This window comes from Pezoporus wallicus, unplaced genomic scaffold (assembly GCF_028554395.1).
Source record: "Pezoporus wallicus isolate ANWC-B61680 ecotype Strahan unplaced genomic scaffold, APGP_CSIRO_Pwel_v1 contig_8166, whole genome shotgun sequence".
NCBI lineage: Eukaryota > Metazoa > Chordata > Aves > Psittaciformes > Psittacidae > Pezoporus > Pezoporus wallicus.
Window position 1 is genome coordinate 1,667,328 of NW_026638114.1, and position 19,160 is coordinate 1,686,487.

General features: G+C 39.1%; 1 protein-coding gene across 4 annotated transcripts in view; it reads right to left on the reverse strand.

The window, feature by feature from the left end:
• FAM13B (family with sequence similarity 13 member B) overlaps positions 1-19,160 on the reverse strand; it is a 49,520-nt gene that overhangs the window by 2,955 nt on the left and 27,405 nt on the right. For 2 of the 4 annotated variants that reach the window (XM_057409453.1, XM_057409452.1), the window contains exons 10-24: positions 17,251-17,386; positions 16,997-17,020; positions 13,201-13,268; positions 12,555-12,609; positions 12,007-12,154; positions 9,379-9,444; positions 8,099-8,309; positions 6,310-6,439; positions 5,756-5,837; positions 5,251-5,480; positions 4,812-4,895; positions 3,552-3,647; positions 1,213-1,296; positions 946-1,118; positions 417-518 (exon numbers count right to left, since the gene is read on the reverse strand). In XM_057409453.1, the coding sequence (XP_057265436.1) occupies positions 417-518; positions 946-1,118; positions 1,213-1,296; positions 3,552-3,647; positions 4,812-4,895; positions 5,251-5,480; positions 5,756-5,837; positions 6,310-6,439; positions 8,099-8,309; positions 9,379-9,444; positions 12,007-12,154; positions 12,555-12,609; positions 13,201-13,268; positions 16,997-17,020; positions 17,251-17,386 (1,689 nt within the window). The remainder of the gene's footprint in view (positions 1-416; positions 519-945; positions 1,119-1,212; positions 1,297-3,551; positions 3,648-4,811; positions 4,896-5,250; positions 5,481-5,755; positions 5,838-6,309; positions 6,440-8,098; positions 8,310-9,378; positions 9,445-12,006; positions 12,155-12,554; positions 12,610-13,200; positions 13,269-16,996; positions 17,021-17,250; positions 17,387-19,160) is intronic. The other 2 variants (XM_057409456.1, XM_057409455.1) reach the window with 2 other exon arrangements.

Here is a 19,160-nt window from a genome sequence, read left to right on the forward strand (position 1 = left end):
TATACCCCTCTTTACTGGTAAAGCAAATATCCTACTAGAATAAAGGACAACCAGGTAAATTGCCCTGCCCTGGGTTAGAAACAGAGGGATAATCTGGGGGGGGTTATATGAAAAAATACTAATAAATATTTTTAAATGTTGTTTTTTTAAATGGAAAACCCCCACTTCTTTGTTTTTGTTCTTGTGCTTTACAGACTGCAACAGAGGAAACTAAACTCAGGAGCTAGCTTCCTCCGCTATTAAAAATGCACACCAATGTCATCTCCTTCAGGAGATTATTCATAGCAGAGATTAAACCAGATCAGATTCCATTGGCACATTCACATAGAAGACTTCAAAATATATTGGGCTACGATATGAGGCTGCTGCCCAACGTCTGCTTCTGTGCTAAACAAACACTTCTGTGCTCAACACACCTTCCATTCTGCTGATAAAACTCCTCTTCAAACTCTCGTAGTGTCTTGCGTAGCTTCTTTTTCTCAGCTCGAGCTTTCCACAGTTGCTCCAACAATTCAGGCCTGAAAATTCCAAGCGAAAGAAAAAATACTGTTGGCCATAGGATAATATTCAAATTCTTCAAAGCACGCTCTAAAACAACTGAGCTAGCTGTGTTAGTAATGAACTTGCCTTCCTCGTGAGGAATATGCTACCGGTCTGATGGTGAAATACTGAGAACAAACTAGTAGTTAATAAAAGGGTATAAGTTTTCTGTTGTCTGCACAACTCAAGTAAGGCTGAGGAAGGTTTAGAAGATACTAAACAATACACTGAGTACAAAAAGATCTTAGTCAGACCTGTGTGAACACTCATTCCAGCTAAACACCTCCTGACAAGCGCTGAATATGTCACTTGCTTCCACCCAACATCATATACTCGGTATCGTGACTCTAAGTGCAGTAATTGCAACTTCTATACTAGAATTAGGAACTTGTTATTTGCACATACATGGAAGCAGCGCGGGTGCTTGACAGCCGAAGGTCCCGGGTCAGTTTCTCTTGACCATCTTCAACATCAGACTCGGAGTTTTCAACTGGGCTTAAAACAGGCTGCGTTTGGACAGCAGTTTTTAGGATATCGGTCAGGTCTGCAGACAAACCATCACTTTCCTCCTCTTCTTCCTGAAAGCCAAAGCAGAAATTCAAACCCAGTATGAAATATTTCAGCTCCCTCTTAAGGTGCTGGGAAGTATTTTACAACATGCACTGTACTTACCTTAATTTCTTCAAAGAAATGGGCAGTTTCACCTTCAATAATGGGCTGTAACATCTGCCCCCGCCTCTTGGTTGATGGTGAGCCCTGCAAAAATTGGAGCTGGTTCCATTATGTGCAATTAGACATTAAATGCTGTGTGGGTCAGAATTCTGGTCAAGTCATCTAATACTCATGGGTATTTCTTCTTTCAGAAGAATACAAGACTGGAAACATACTTACAGAGTACAAACAAAATAACCTATAACCCCAAAAGCTCAGATGCCCAAAGTATCCTCGACATAGAATCAAACACTGTAGTTTATAAACTATGTAAAAATACTCTTTGAATATAAAAATCACTCCATGTTTTGTAGACAATTCACAAAGTGCAATGATATCTCTGAATTTCGTATTTCCTCTTGTTCTTCCAAACTAAACCAAAGGGAGACTATAAAGATACACAAAGCCAGAGCCAGCTTTCATATTCTGCCAGGCATGTGTCGGGAATCAAACTGCCAGTTTCTTTTTCTAGACCTTTCTGAAGCCCCAACAATTGGAAGTGCTGCGTAAGAGTTACCTATTGCCACTTTCCAGGCAAAACCCTTTGAATCTCAGCCTAAACCAGGTGCCACTGTGCTGCACGTGGACTGCTGTTAGCTGCCTGTAGCACACACACGTTATGCCCTGCTCTTCCAGCATCCCCAAACAGCAATTTCAACAGATGAACTCTTTGAACAGGAGGACAGCGGAACATGAAAGCCACAGAGACAGTGACTTGACAAAACACTTTAGTTTGTGGAAGGTAAATACCTTCCTGCTTCTTTAGACATTTCCATGCAAGCTTCGGCATATGGGATTAACATATCGTGATACCCTAAGAGATCTCATGGGAGCAAGCATCGTGTAAACTAAAAACCAATTCTTGAAATACCTAGCACTGAGCATAATCTATACAGAAGCCGCCTTTGAACAATCCTTGGTAACTAGAGAGCTCTGCATCTCTTACAGGTTTCAAAAGCAGAGGCCTGTGAAACACACTTTACAGATAATTCCTAATCTGTGCTGCAGGCAACATGCTACCAACATCTTTCCTGAATTTAAAATCCTATTGGTTGCCTATCAGTCATGCCTTTATTTCACAGACAAACAACAACAATAAAAAGGAATGGCTACAGTGTAGTCACAAGACTACTGATAACACAAAACACATCTCAGCTGAAGAGTCAGACTTGAGGTGAGAAATGGGATAAAACTCAACTGGTCAAGTACGCCACCAATACCTTGTGACTCATCATGAAGAAATGCTTAGGTGTTTAAAAGCAACCTGTGCCAATGCTCAAAAAGGGATTCCGACATAAAACCCTTTAAACTGAATTATGACTGCAGTGTAAACAACATTTTTCTGTAAAAGCCACTACACAAAAATCTATGCGCAGGAAAGGAATGATCTTGAACTGGTCTCTTCATCTCAATGTACTTGGGCTTAAAGAGGATAGCTGAGAACAGTCAGAGTCCATGTAAACAACTGCTTAAGTTCTTGCTGAGTAAGTCACTGCCCAGCTACATAAATCTGGTAGAGAGCTGTCTGTACATAAAGAGATTATCTCACAGCCCTTCCTATGCAGTCAATTCCTTCTAAAGGGGTCAAATCAAACCTATTCTGTTGCAAGTCAGGGTCAGCACGAAGATTCGGATTACAAATCATGAAGAGCAAAGCTAGCCAGCTGGTTGTCATTCCCCGACTGCTTTACAGGTACTATAAACAAGGTTACATCAATCTCCTTGCACAGTATGAGAACTTTTCTTCCTCATCTCTTAAAAGAGCACAGAGAGAGGAAAGAAAAGAACAGAAAGCAAGCTAGAAGGAAATGAAGTGCAAACACAGTGAAAAAGCACAGATGTTGTACAGATGCTGCAGGTGTTGATAACTGAGGAAGCAGGAATGAATGAAATGGTTGTTAGGGGCATCCTATTACTCATGCCTCTGGTGACAGTACCCTGCAGTACAGGCAAGCTTCACTGCAACTGTTGTTACTATTCTTAGGAGGACTGAAAGTACAGTATGTACTGTGGATCCATACCCAGCACAGGGACTTGGGAGCATCTCAGCCGCACAAGCCAGAACAGCTCATTTACTTCCACCAAGAACCGTGTACTTCCTAAGAGCCATCAAGGTCACAGACAGCTTTGAACTGCTCTGCTCTCAGCAGTAAATCAAATGCCTCAAGTACAATGACATCATGATCTTACATCTTCCATAAGAAAGATGTATCTCTGGAACAGTGTTACTAGCTCTTCTAAAGGCAGCCTAGCAGTTCAAAAAGTGGAAAAAAAGTAGAAATAGCATTTGTTTTACTCACAAGAATAGGAGTAATGCTTGCTCTAGTTAACATTTGTTTTACAAGTCTGTATCTGTCATAAAGTGGCTTCACAATATGTCTTTCTTCTCTAGTAACCTAAAGGCAGAGAAACCACAGAATTAATTATACCAGTCACTCAATAATATACAAGCAAACACAAAGCGGTCTTGCTTCTCATGCCAGGTCACGGACCTGCCAATTAGGAACATGAAACTAGTTTAAACTATGTGTATGAAATGGGGCTTGTGCAGATAAAGGGGAAGAAGTTGGTGCTTCTTCCCCCTCTTTTTTCTCACTTTAAGTCCCTGCATTTTTCAGGAAGCAGTTTTAAAGACTTCCTAAAAGTTAAGAGGGGCTTCAGTAGAAGCAAACTATCTTTAAAGACATGGGGTAAAGAGGCAAAAAAGGGACCAAGAACTGGGGGGGAGGACTGTGTGCCTAGCAATGATGATGACTCTAGAGGAATGAGAGGGGGCGGAAAAGAAAGAGATGAAACCATAGAGAGATTTTCTCTGATATCTGCTTTACTCTCAATTCTTGGCCGCTGTGTACTCTAGCATAACAAATCTTAAAAGCTATCCTCAATAGTTATTGGCATTTTCTCCCTAAAGGGACTGTAGAAATAGTGCCAATATCCCCAGGACCATTATTCTTCCTTGGTTTTAAGACTGAAAGGCTTGGTCACATTTATACAGCAGCGCTGATTATAAAGCTAGTGTGCCAAGCCCGGAAGGCTGATGGAGTAGAACCTGGAAAGATCTTGTGATTGGACTAGTAATACTGAACACTGTCCAAAACAAAAGCCCTGAACTTCAGGCACTAATTGCTAGTCACTCCAACCTCCCCACCTCCAATTACAGAGGTGGCATGCCACAGACTTGGGAGGAAGGGAAGTGCCTTTTAATTTCTGGTTTTGTGAAATCCAGAATAACATTTCAAGCCTTTTCCCACAAAATTCACTAGAGCCATTTATTTGTACAATTTCTCTTTGCCTCAGACATATAAGGCACCAAACGACACCAGTCACTTGTCAGACTCCAAGAACCTCCTGATCTGTGGACAAAGGGCCTTTAAAACATACTTCTTTTCCGTTTGAAGTCAACACAATAAATTCCTCTGACAGCAATATGGAAACCAACAGACAGCTCTGTTTTGAAGAATTAAAAAGCCCCAAAACCACCCACACTAGCTTCTGGTACTACTACTGCACAAGAGTTACTGCTCTATTAATAGAGCTTGATGAAGTAAACCAAGAATTACCGGCCGCCCATGTTGACTTTCGTAATACAGGAGGCTCTTCTGGAGAGATGTTTTCTCTTCTACCAAATGGTCCTTTGTCATTTTCTGTCAGAAGAATAATTCACATTTAATCCAACCCAAGTCACTTTAACAGTTTTACTACCTTATCAGCTATATGGTTGCCTTAGACACACTCCACTTAGTCGATACCATTCATCCCACCTTCATCCATTTAAAGCTGTTCAATATTGTCAGCACATCCTTAAGAATATAATAAAGAGTGAGGAGGGAAAATGTGGTTCATCATTATTTCCCCACAGAGTCCGAAATAGAAGGGTCTTGTAAAGGGCTGCTAGACACAGGCATCATTTTGTTGATAAAGTGATAACCTGAAGTGCCTGACAGTGCTCTGTTTCCCTCTGTTCTCTTACAAACAGCCTATCCGTAGCGTTATGCTTACTTTTATATCTTCTGGCAAACATCTCTCAACTCGTTTTTCCTTTAACCTTTTCAAAATCAGTTCAAGTGTGGCTTCCTTGGTGGGCTTCTTCTCTTTCTGCACAACCTGCATCTCATCTTCATTTCCTTCATCCTCTTGGTCAAGAGAGGAACCAAAACTTTTTGGAAGAGTGTTACTTCGTGGACGTGTTTGAGGTATGAATTCTCCATCTGAGCTCCTCTGCTTTGCATCTGAAATGAGAACGATTGCTCAGTCCAAAGGTTTAAAAGAAATAACTCTCTGTTTAACTGCAAATAAAAGAATAAAACAGTTTGCATAGGCAAAATCTCTAATGAACTAAAACCAACAAAATTAAAAGCTGAAGGAACAATATGAGTTTTGAGTATTTCAGAACATAGAAATGAAGTATTTTTACTGTCTGTGGAATTTTACTGAATGACTTTGCTATTTGAGTCACATAGATAATTTGTGTTTGTAGAAAACCAGAAGCTGTAGCATCTCTTACCTTTTATTTGCTTTCTCAATTTGGTAAGTTCAGTCATCCACTTTAAAACTTTTGGGTTGGCTGCAATATCACTATAGGAGGGCTGAAAAGTAACACAGATAAACAATGTTTTATTAAAACACCTTAAGTCTTGCTTACAAATACTTCTTTCAAGATCTGGTAACATTTACAACAGGGAATGGGACTAGTAACAGGGATGTGACTCTTAGCATCAGGTCAGATCTCAGTGCCAACATAATAGCCAATGCTTGTGAAAATAAACTTGAGACAACAGATCAGAAGCTGAAACAGAGAGTGGTAAGATGCTTCTGTCTCTCCACTTATTTGATATCCCCTCAGTCTCACTGCATAATGGCACTGTCTACCCTTCTTTGGGCTCAGGCATTATGGCACATTTTCTAGTACTGCTGTTGCTAAGCTCACTTTCACAGACAGCAGTAAGTAACAGAATCATTCTCGTTTGCGAACCCATAGTTATTCAATGATGAACCACAAGAAATAACTTGGCTCCACCATGCAGCCCTCTATCCTCAGTAAAGGCAGAAGTAACTTACCTTACTGTTTTTCTCTTTTTCAAACTGTTCCTCAAATTGCTTTATTTTTTTCTGCAATTTCTTGACAAGCTGATAAGGTGTCTTGTCTTCCTTTTTGTCATCTTTTGAGCTAAAGGATGCTCTTCGTGTTCTGTATTAAAACCAGTTTTTAAATGTCATTTAAATAATTAAACAAGTGCAAACAACTTGTGTATTCTAGTAAAAGAGGACTAATTTAATTTTTCATCTCCAGTTCATAATTCATTCTTGGCACATTTTTAGCAAGAGCTATTTACCTACTGAATCAAAATGCTTTGATCTGCTGCCTTCAAAATGTGACATGTTATTGTTTTCCTCTCTAATTTCTGTAATACCCCTAATAGAAAAACAGCATTTTTAATGTACCACTAATTACATTGTCATTAAACCAGTTCAGATCTTTCTGGAGGCTACGATACTTATCTAGGCTACTAGATACCTTCTTGAAGTATTGGGCACAGTTGAAGCCGAGGCTAAAAGCTACCACTGCACTGTCCATGGTAAATTAACAGCTCTGCTAATTGTCTTAGGCAAGTAATTAGATATTAACCTAAAACACATCTACATAGTTTGTTGGCTTTACTAATGTATTTCTAGAGTATGTGATTCCAGTCTTAAATCATCTTTTGCACTTGTTCAGCTCCTTGATGCTGCTTGTGAAAAGCCTTTTTATTTCAACACTGACCATGCGAACTTTCTGGTGCACTTATTACGCAAGGGGCCTGAAAGATCCCTCAACTCAACTACTGAGATCTGTGTAGTTCAAGATATTAGAAATACTAATCTAATCATCTACTAGAGCAGATCCGGATTAGTTTCAGAATGAGGAATAAAATCAGCACTTTTCTGCAGGTCAGTCTTGTGCGTCGTTTTAACAGCACTCATCAACTATCTTCTGCAGCCAACTGGAGAAAACCTGGGTAAGTACCTTTTTGCATCAATAAATTTATGTCAAACAGAATTGGAAACTCAAAACTTGGTCTTTCCTGTTCCAGATTTTCTCATTTTTATGAGATTATTTCTTCCCTAACAAGCACAGAAATGCCTCTTAAATTCCCTTTCACAGTAACAGCAGTACACAGTGCAGGTCACAGGTTACATACAGTTGTGGAGGGTCACACTCCCAACAGCGTCACACAAATAACTTGCAGCTTGTTTAGTTACAACTCTAGCACACTGGGTAGAACAGGCTTGATCCTCTAAATCTGCAAGAGAGGACCTGCACTAAGAACCCTGCCTCTGCACTGACCATTACTGCACACTTCAGTTGTGGTGGTTTGTGTCTTTACTGGGAGTGGACAACATGCTAGGCAAAACAAATCCAAAATGATGCAACATGAAAATAGCTATTCATGCTACTGGGGGAAAAAAAGCACCAAAACTTACATAAAACCATAGACCAGCAGCTCAGTAAAGACTGGTAAACAAAGGATATAAATACTATCTTCAGTGCAGGAAGTGACATTACAGCCCAGACCCAATGCCAGGGAAATCTTTGCAAGCTCAGCCTATTTTTATACTCTTTCCTTCAGCATCTGCCAGTGGCCACTTTGAAAGACACGATACCATCCCAGATGAACCTGTGGTCTGACTCACTGTGGCTGTTCCTGGGCAGGCAGAACAGCCAAAAGGCCGTATGATGCTGCATTTGCCCTTGGTCTTCAATTAATTCATATCATGAAAACCCACGATGATCTTAACCAGCTGTATTTTCATGTTTGTCGTAACACCTCCTGCCCCAACACCCACCAAATGGCATTAAAATACAAACCTAACAAAAGAAAGTGCTTTGGATGATGAATCTAAGGTTTCTGGATCATGTAAGAAGCGCTGGCTTTGCCCAAAATCCAGGCTCCGATGTGACAGTATTGGATGACAGTCCTCTTCCAAGGGATGATTAGTCATCCTTCCAGCCTGTGGGGAAAGCTGAGCTTCTCCAGATTCACTGTCCTCCTGCCAAGACTTGAAAGCAGGAAAAGGATCTAGAAGATAAAAAAGGGACACAAAATGGTACTTTGCTGTTAACAGAATTATAAACAAGAGTCAAAAGGAAACAAAAGTGCGTACCCACTGCTTAGTCTTGTATGCTATAAAGGATGTGGTGTCATACACAAAGTGGATATAAGCACTGAAATACATCAGAAAGCTACAAATTCTGTCATGTAGCAACTGAAAGAAAAAGGTACCAGAATGGAGTATGCACACTAGGATCCCTTTTTCCAAGTGTATCTTGGGAGTATGCACTTCTGAACAGTTCCAGCAGTGCGAGAGCCTTATTTACGTATCAGAAATCCAAAGTTAGAAGGATGTCTTTATTGTCCATTGTGATATTTTGCTGTGGAAATTAATTTTTATACCTTACACATGTATTTTGAAAGATTGTCCTCTTGGGTTTGAAGAAGTTAAGCCTGACAATAGCTCTTAAGGTACAATACCCATTTGCTTAAGTTGTCTGAAAGTAGTGTTGTTGGGTTTTTAAGTTTAAATGCATCTTGACACCACTGAGAAAAAGAGATTTCTTAATTTGTGGAAGGTGATTTCTTTTAGGCAGGGGATTCCAAAACAATCAGATCTTTTGAATTCCTATATAAAGCTGCTAACATCCCTTCCAATTCTTAGTTATGGTTTTCTTGCTGTCTAACAGGAAGCTGATGTGGCCTTTCAAGCACTTGAATTCACAATCCCACCCCCCTTTTCCTTTCAAAGAGTTGCCTGTATTTCCCAGTTCAAATCTGAAATTTGAAAACTGGGTTCAAAGTGTGCAGAACAACAATACAACCCACAAAGTAACCTTTAAAAAGAGATAACCCTTGTACCTGCTTTCCACTGTACGTTGACTAAGTATGATTGGGGTTTGTTTTGTTTTGAAGCTCTGATCTTGCCTGTTTACACAGAACAAGGCAGAAGAAAGGGAGTGTTTAGAAGCAAGCAAAACAACTGCAGATCAGAATATTCCCAAGATATACGGGACAGCAGGTGAAGGGTTAGCTAGAAAGCAAACCATAAACTATCAAAAGGCAGATAACTGAATGTATGGCGAACCATACTTACCCTCCCCTTCTCTCTGCAGATGCATTGTTTTGAAATCAATGAGGGGGAAAGTGATAGGGCATGGCGCTAATAAAATGAAAAAAGAATGGCAAAAAATACTAAAGTGAACACACAGCACAGTCAGAACAAACTATACATCACATGTAAAGCAGGAAGATACAGTACCAGGGAAAACCATCCCATCCTTTGGGCCAGGCCCTGAGCACTCTCAGCTTCCAAGCACTTTCAATGGCAGGTGAGGATGCTCAGTCCTGAGTGAATCTGAACTTCTTACTGAAAAGGTTTACAGAGAGCCGACACAGGAATAGTAAAGACTTATTGTAGTTTAGTAAGAGGCTCATGCATCCTCACATTAACAGATGACAAGTTCTCAATGTGCTTTTGCTCATGGCTCTTAAATAGAGATGGTAATTTCCAAAAGGCAGAACAAATGCAGAGAAAACACTCAAAATATAGATTAACTGATCTGCATTTCTGCATTAACCAGCAAGCATTTGATAACTATTTCCAAGAACTCTGCTGGTTTTACATTGTATAGGCTTTTATAACCCAAACAAGATTTGGACTAGCATAGATTTCTTTACAAAGCCAATCTACTTCAATGGAATGCCACAAGGACTTGTACTGCCTTGGAAGGCTGAGATCCTGATAACCATTTTAAACAGGACTGAACAACAGCCAAAGTTAAAATACTTTGCAATGAAATAACACCTCTTGCAAGATATCATGATTTTACTACCAAGAAGCTTATATTCTAAGTTTGTATACAGAAATACTACTTTCTTTCCAAAGTAAGACTCATGAAGCTATTTAAGTAAGTAAAACCAAAGCAACTTTTATGAGCAGATTTAAGGGAATAATGAAAACGGAAGCCGCAAACCTTCTGAGAATCCGTATTAGATCAGATTAACACAAACAGAGGATGCAACAAAATGTGATGTGCAAGTAAGCAATTCATGTAAATAAAACACTGAGAACATAAGCAGGGTTATTTTTTTTGCTTTTAGACTTCAACAAAGTTATTAACTTGGGCAATGAGAATAAAAACCTGGACTCAGTGTCTCCAGATGCCTGTAAATCAGCTTCTATGTGACATGACATACAATGTATAGCTTGCTAGGGCTCAAAAAGGCCAACCAGGAAGTAAATCTATCACAATTTGCAAGCTGCATCATTTGTAAAAAGAAAATACGGACTGAAGGAGGCAACACACTTGGAAAACAGCCAACACTGGTGACAAATGAACAGTAAGTTATCGCCATCTGAGCTTCAGGACAAAGCTTTATGTGCTGACATGCTACAACTGTATGCTGCACTGTTAAACTACATCCATTTCAGGTGCACCTCACTGATTTTAATATTCATAACAGAGCAACCAAAAGTCAAGTGCAGCCACTCTTTTGTTACTAGTGTCTTACTAATGTTTGCCATGATGCTTACAGGCATCTTGAAGAAGAGCTGTCACTGGAACAGCCTGTTGGAAGTAAAAACCTCATCCCTGCATAGTAAATCTGTGCTGTAGCTGCCAAGTTGCATTTCCAAGTTTTTAAGACTAGAAACAAGTGGACTGTGGCCATTGATCAATGACAGTTCACAGTGTTTCAGCAAACTCTTATCACTTGCTTTTTTTATGGTGTGATGATTCAGAATAGCAACACCAGGCAGAGGAAACAGGATACAAGGAACACATAAAAACATGAGTACCTTCAAAAGAAGATACTGACAAGAGTGTTTTCCTCTGGTTAGGAAGGGGTTATGTTTTTGCACAAGTAAAACAACAGACATTTGAGCAACAAAGTTCAGTAAAGTCACAAGCTTCAGGGCTTGTTAAACATGGAAGGCATGAAGAATAAGGTAACAAACAGAAGGAATCCTGCCTGAGAGAAAACTGTGTCCCAAACATTTTGCTTTCCTAAAATCCCAACAATGGAGGGAGAAGGGGCACAGGAATAATATCCATCTGCAGCTTTAGCTTCATAGCTTTAGAAAAATTAGTTTACAGCACTAGAAAAATTAAAACTGTTTCAAGATGCCCAAAGACATGGAAACCAACATCTGACATTCCTGACGTTTAAAACAAATCAACCAACAGATCTTGCAGAATAAATGAAACGGGAATTGCTGTGTTTAGCAGTTTACTGATTTTAAGTCAAATTCAGCTTGTATTAGAGCTTCAATAGCTTACATTTATAAAACCCAGAAAACCAGACAAGCTAGTGTGAATATGAACTGGTGTGACGTAACTAGAGAAGGTGTTTTGAAGCATTGGGATGAAAGACTCAGGGTTCTGGAAACCACAAGTCACCTTGAAAACATAAAAATGAATAAGAAAGGAAAAAAGAACAGACACAGCAAAACCTCTGCTATGAAACTTGGGCTGTTTTGCTTTCTTTATTTGCTCCTTTGACTATTTTTTCTTCACATGTTTATTAAGGTTCTTAATTAAGTTGCAGATAATTCTGAAACAAGATGGGATCTATGCCATGGCTTGGATCATCTTACCATGTGTACAGAACATATTGTTCAGATTGAACCGAAGGAAAACAAGTGTTGTCTGCTGCTTTCTACTCCATAAAACATTCTATTTATCATTACTCGTTATGTTGTGAGCTAAAGGGTGAGAATTACCTTCCCATTTGTCACCATCGGACACATTCTTCAGATCTAGACGTGGTACTTGGACACTCAGAGCTTCCTCAGAAACATTAATGTTGCCATCCCCCAACATCTCTGAATCAGTATTTGCATTAAGATCACAAGCCTTGTTACTTGAATCCTGTGTTGAAACAACAGAAGAATGTTGTTGTTATGATTTAGCAACTGGAAATGAGGTACCCAAACAGTGCCAGATCCAGCATTGCTGGGAATCGACTGGAGAAAGATTTCTTCTTTCCTGACTCAAGGAATTATAAACAATCTTCCCAAACCCCAACAGTAGCCAATGGCTTGCATTATAGAACATTCCTCACAAGATGCAGAAGTATAAGCTTGCTCTGCTGCTAAAACATCCTGTGATGCAGGATGCTGAGATCTCTAACAGAGGTTTTGCAAAGCTTGTAGGAGCCCAACAAACATAAGATGTCAAAAGCTGAATTTATTGGTTTTCTTCATAACTGCATTTCATGTAAATTTATAAGATGCTGTGTACCTGGATAGAAATGAAATCATAATCTTACCAGAAACATCTCTGAAGATATGCTATCATTGCCACCAAGCAATATACTATTTTGCCTAAAGAGAAGAAACAGATCTAGTTATAATTTTAAATAAGAGTTCTTAATGGACAGTAAATACTATACACTCCCCTTGCATTTTATACTTGCATACCCAAGACCAGTTAATAAAACAAAACCAGCTTAGACCTTCATTCTCAAACTGGGAGGAAATCCTTTCAAACTCAATTCAACTCATACTGAGATTTCAGTCAGTGCTGAACTCCAATTGCAAGTGAATTTAAAGCTGTCTGGCTAATCACTATTACCAGCATGAAGTCTTTTCTTATTAAGAGCAATAAAATGTGACAAAATATCTTAAAGAAAATCACTTGTTCTTTTGTTTCTCTTGCCCAGAACATAGGCTTGTCCTCAAAAAAGCTATGATACATATCATATAGGCTTCTATTTATTATCTCTTTTAAGTGCATAAAGTTCCATGCCTTTTATGTCATCACCATAAAAAGGTAACTTCATCTTACCTCCTCTGTTTTCACACATGAAAAGTTGTGCTTTTAATTTCAACTCCCCCATCTTAACTATGTTGTCACAAATCACAGCTTGGTACACTTAGGTTCCAAAACTGATGTGACTTAAAAAACATACATACCCTTCACTATTATTTTCTCCATCAACATCTGCATCTTCATCACATGTTTTCAATAATACATCTGCAGCCTGTTGGCAAAAAGCATGTTTAGAAAGATTTGGGAATGGCATTCTCCGTTGAAAGCATATCTGTAATCATCTCTGACCACAAAATAAAACCTCAAAAACTAAAAGCATGGCTTATTGTGTGGTGGTGGAAATCATACTTTCTAACCAAGCAATACTGGTTTTACATATATATATATATATATATATATATATATATATATATGAAACCAAGGTCAGTAGCCAGGTGTTTTACTCACTAGAAGCCAGACAACGACTTTCTGCCTTCAGACAAAGCAGTTTTTACCATTTCTTTTAAGTATTAATACAAACAACTCTACTGCAAATTGTCAATCACAGCATGAAGTTTGTGGTGACTGAAACCATGGCAGTAAGTATATCTTAGTCTCAAAAATAACAGTTGAAGGTAGACTGTGCTCAGTGTACATGAAATGAAACAAGTCTGACAGACTTTCTGTCTGTCAGAAAGGAGCTACTAATCCCTGTTACTAAATAAAGCAGCAACAGAACTGGAAGGGGATGAAGAAACACTGGCATTTCTGTGACACCATCTCACAAAACAAGCTCAGATGAATACATGTCACCATTTTGTTCAGTGAAGTTGGCACAGGAAGACTGACTACTTATTTGTATCAAAGCCCTGTACTAGATTGCTTCAGTATCTTATATGCCATTTTAAGTATGAGATTTTAAAGTAACATTACATTTACTTTAAGAAGCTCTCACAAATGATCTTTAAAATGTCTGAACATTGAATCATAGAATAGTTAGGGTTGGAAAGGACCTGAAGATCATCCAGTTCCAACCCCCCTGCCACGGGCAAGGACATCTCACACTAAACCGTGTCACCCAAGACTCTGTCCAACCTGGCCTTGAACACTGCCAGGGATGGAGCATTCACAACTTCCCTGGGCAACCCATTCCAGTGCCTCACCACGCTCACAGTAAAGAATTTCTTCCTTATATCCAATCTAAACTTCCCCTGTTTAACCTGTTACCCCTTGTCCTATCACTACAGTCTCTAAACATAAAGTCACCTCAAGAGTCCAAATAGCTGCCAGTTCTACACTGCTGACAGTTAACATCCACCCTTATCAGACAAGGCTCCATTATTCTGTTTACACTGTTTAAGTCCTCAAGTCAAATTCCAATTAGGGGAAACAATTTCTAATCACAGAGCATTTATCATACTCCAGCAGGTAGACTCTCCCTGGAGACGAGCTCTGCACGTTTTGCATAGTCACACTTATTGTAGTTGTGGGAACAACTGCTTCTATTTCAGACTCAAGGGAGAGCTCACATGCTCCTTTCTTTCCTATAACCCTACATGCTCCTCTCTATCTCCTTTCATACAGAAGGATCTGTGTATTTCCCTTTAAGATCTCCCTGAAAGATCCAACTCCCATAGCATTTGGAATTCTGTACTAAGAGGGTAAAACCTAACATTAAAACACCCAAAATTGCATCAGGTACAACAGGAGTGCATCTATACATGACCACGTGGCCCCAAGTGTCATGCTCTCCTTTATATTCTTAAGCATGGTAATGAATGTGGAACTCTGAAGTGCACATACTTCCTAAGAAGTACAATTCACCTTTCTCAGCTGTTCTTTGAAACCACAGAAACCACATAAAATGCACTGAAAAGCCACCAATTTGCACCAATTTTTGTTCCTCCATTTACGTTTGTATTTTCTGAGTTTTGATCCCTAAAGCTCAACACATATTTTAACTGGAAGAAGCAAAGTATTAGGAGTTAATAGGAGGAACTCACTCTCTATTGCTTTTAAAGGCTTTCATTTGCAACAGACTGAAAACCTACTACAAACACAAGACTTAAAATAGCCAGAACAAGACTTATGGCAGGAATATGGAACTCTGCCCTGTACTGACAGAGTTCTTGCAAACACAGTATTGACCTGAACTGGATAAACCATCATCTAATTGCAACACCGTGTTTCGTACATTTTGTGCTCTAGGACAATAATGCAGTAGTTTTTATCACAAGGTTTGTCACTAATGCATCAGAAAGAGCCCAGATGATTGATACGCCCTGTGAAATTCTCATTTGCAGAATGGGATTCTAAACCGATATGTTAGTTTAGTAGGAACAATTGACAGATTTGGCTTGTAAGGTGATTCTAGAGTCATTTGGAATCCATGAAAGCAAACAGAAGGATGGGAGAAGAATACATCACAATAGCAAAGAGCGCTACAGCAACATTTTGTTGTAATAAAACCTAGATTCCTGACAAGACTCACACTTTTACTATGCTAAGGCATCCATTTCTAGCTTCTCAAGTTCACAGACCCATTAAATTCTTCTAGTTGAATTCTTCTTAATTGAAGGCTCCTAACAATAGGTTTGCTTATCTGGTTATCTTTCAGGAAACGCTCAGAAAGATTTATGGTCTCATGGGCAAGAAGCTAAAAATCATTGCAGAAAATTCTCTCTACACATGGACACTAAATCTCCCACAGAATTCATCATTAGATTTATGACAGCAAAAGTTTTACCAAATAAATAAGGAAACATAGACTTGAATTTTGCATTAAAGTGCTTATTTGACAGCTGTGGATGTGCTATTCATACAGTGGCAGAAACCATATTCTCGTGCATATTGATGTTAGTTCATTTTTGTCAGCAATTATCTGATAGCACTGCTGGATCGCATAAGGATAGTCTGAACGTCAGACTGATGCTCGCTACTAACAAATGCGGCTACAGTTCAGGCCGTCATTGCAAATTCAGGCCAGCCATACTACAAACCTTCACTCTGGATTGCATGTGAGGATCTAATAATCTGCAGCTCAAAGCAAAGCTGAGGAACGTTTGTTGTACAAGGAAAACAGTTATTTCAGCATTTCCAGCTGCTACAATACTGGGCTTCCATTCAAGCTGTATTCAATACTTGCTTCTTTCAGTGATATGAAGTTGCTCAATTCAAGCATAATATAGAAAAGCAAAGGCAAAATTGAATCTATGACACCTGATTATCCTGTGGTCTGTTGTTTACATTTTTCAGTTGATTTTTGAAGTTTAACAGCAATTTCAAGTGTCATTAACACTGTATTTTCCAAGTCAAATAGTTCCTAAAGAATACAGCTAAGCATTATATATTTACAAGCATGTCTGCATCACATCCTAATACGTGCCAAATCTAGACAGATCCTTCTTCTTCAGAATATAAATGGTCAATCCTGATACTTTTCAGGATAACCATTAAGCGCTGAACCTTCTCAAAGGCCACAAGTCCAACTTCCTTTCATTTTTTTTTTGCTGAACACCTCAAGTGTTAGAATTGGAAGTGTACACATGAGTATGGAGGGACACAAGCACAGCAGAAGTCAAATATCTAAACAAAGAGGTCCAAGGAGAAGTAACAGACCCTCTTTTAACTAGAAAGGAGATGTGGTTGAAAAGAACAGGACATTGAGGCCTACCCACAGAAGAAAGTGGGAACAGTGAGAAAGGGCTGTGATTAGCTAGAGTACAAACCCACACCTTCCAGCACAAGGATAGTCAAGAGGCTGCAGAGTCTGAAGGCGACTGCTACTTCTACTGTTTCTTGATACAGTAAAAGGAGTGACTGTGTGTGGGCTATGCTACAGACACAGCTCTACATTTTCTGCTACTCACGAAGCCTTTCCTAACACGAGATGTTATTCTATCTGGTGCTATGCCAGTAGTAGTAGTAGTGATATGATGTAGTGCCAATACACTGACTTACCTGAGCAGAAGGAAGGGCTGGTACCTGTGAAAGACCAATAGAAACAACATTAGTCGGAGTCCCACAACCTGCCCCAAAGTACACAAAAATTCTCAGTGCACGTCCACGAAACACACAACCAGAAGACAACTGCACAGAGCAACAGCACCAAGTAAGGCTACATCAGAGCTATCAGGAAAACCTGGTTCTCCAAAGCACTTTGCTAAAGCCACAGCACTTAAGGATTTCCATATACAGGAGGCTCTTCCTCTCACCTGAACGCTTTCTTCTTCCTCAGTTACAGTATCATGTTTCATAGCTTCACTGTCTAAATCAGTGCAAACCAGTACTTCAGAGCAGCCTCCTGTGTTCTCACTGCTACCAGTGTCATTATCTTCAATAACATCATTCCTAAAGACAAGAACAGAAAGACTTTAGCAATCTGCTGTTCCACCTTTAAAATTAAATAAAACAAACACTGGAGGGTTTGGTTTTTTTTCCTTAAAGAGTATCACACATCAGGGTTGTTGGTTGTTTTTTCCCCCCCTCATCAAAATTACTCTGACTGGTAATATCTACAATCTCTATCACCTGCAGGCAAATCTAATTATTTATGTAGTTCACATATATTTCTGAGGTTTTATCCAACAGCATGTAATAAGACATTAAAATGTATTTATCTGATTATAGTATCAAGGACCAGACATACACCCTCCACTTAATATGTTGACCTAAGGAATAAAAGCACCAACAGCCAGAAGCAGTAACATATTGAAACTATCACAACTCAATGAAATTGCTGTACCTATGCTCCTCTCAATATTGAAGCCAGTCAGTTTACAGCCCTCTAGTGAGAAATCCCATTATTTCTAACATTTAATCTCCCTAGAGTACAACTTAAGGCTTGTAACAGTACATCCAGATTAAAACTAACTTATATCACATTTGTGTCTGTATATTCTATGCATGCCACCATCCGTGTTACCAAATGATTCTCTAATTCATCACAAGCCTTTAACTTCCTTCTCCTCACTCAAACAGTTCTGACTTTAACTCCTTTTTCTTAATTTAAGCAGTTAAAGTTAGTTCTAAGAAATCTGCAGTGGATCACCACATTTTTCAGTTCTCCGTTTAACTGCAGATTTGACGTGTACACAGTCTGCTGGCAGCACTGCTTGAGAGGACCCAGACGACCTCTTTCAAGAACACTATCATGGATCCTCTATTACAGTTAATCCACAGTGGAATGATGATGGGCATGTGAAGTAGTTGCTGTGCCAGGAGAGTATACTGGTTTCAACCTGCAGTGATGGCACTTTCAGCCTCCATTGCTATGAAGTCAGCCAGCCTTTAAAGCACTTACGCTGTAACTGAAGGAACTCGGCTACAGCAGGTCTTTTGGGCAAGTAACCACTTATGTACAGATTACTTCAAAGACATTAAATCTCTAACACTAAAACTCAGTTTTATTTATTACCACCAGCAATGATTATTATCTTTAAGATCAACTGCTAACTTTAGTGTGATGTTTTGTCACAGATGAAACTTCTAAAACCAATAAAGATTGAACAATTTAGAAAACAGCACTTGAGTCTCTGAATACTTCACATATTTCACGCTCTGAATCAAGGAATTTTTAGGTACTGAAGTCCTACTTAAGTGCACGTTTTTGGAGTTGGAATATTAATCATGACTATTTATTTTTAATAAAGCACCAAAATGTACCAGCTTCTCAGCGCTGCCATGGCAATCACTACACTAGTAACATAGCAAGATTTAGAATATGAAGAAAAGCTGATCAAACAAAGCTGAAACTCAATGCAAACAGATCCACAGTGCTCATTCTATCCATTTTTAGCTATTTCATTGACACTGGCAGCCAGACAGTAAAATAGCTACGCTGATGTGGAAAGACAGGGTAAAGAAACTGAAACAGCATGTACAAGAGCTTTCATATGGTAAATTATGTCATAAGTAACAGCAGTAATGTAAGAATGAAAGCACTTGGGTCAATTTAAATGCCTACATAGAATTTAGCAGTGAAGCAGTTACAGTCAACTACGTTTTTAGCTACAAGATCAATTTAAAGTATTTGCTTTAAGAGCTGTTGGTTACTGACAACTCACAGAAGTTGATTTGGTTAAAAATGCACAGATAAATTGATTCATAGCAAAACTGTTGAACA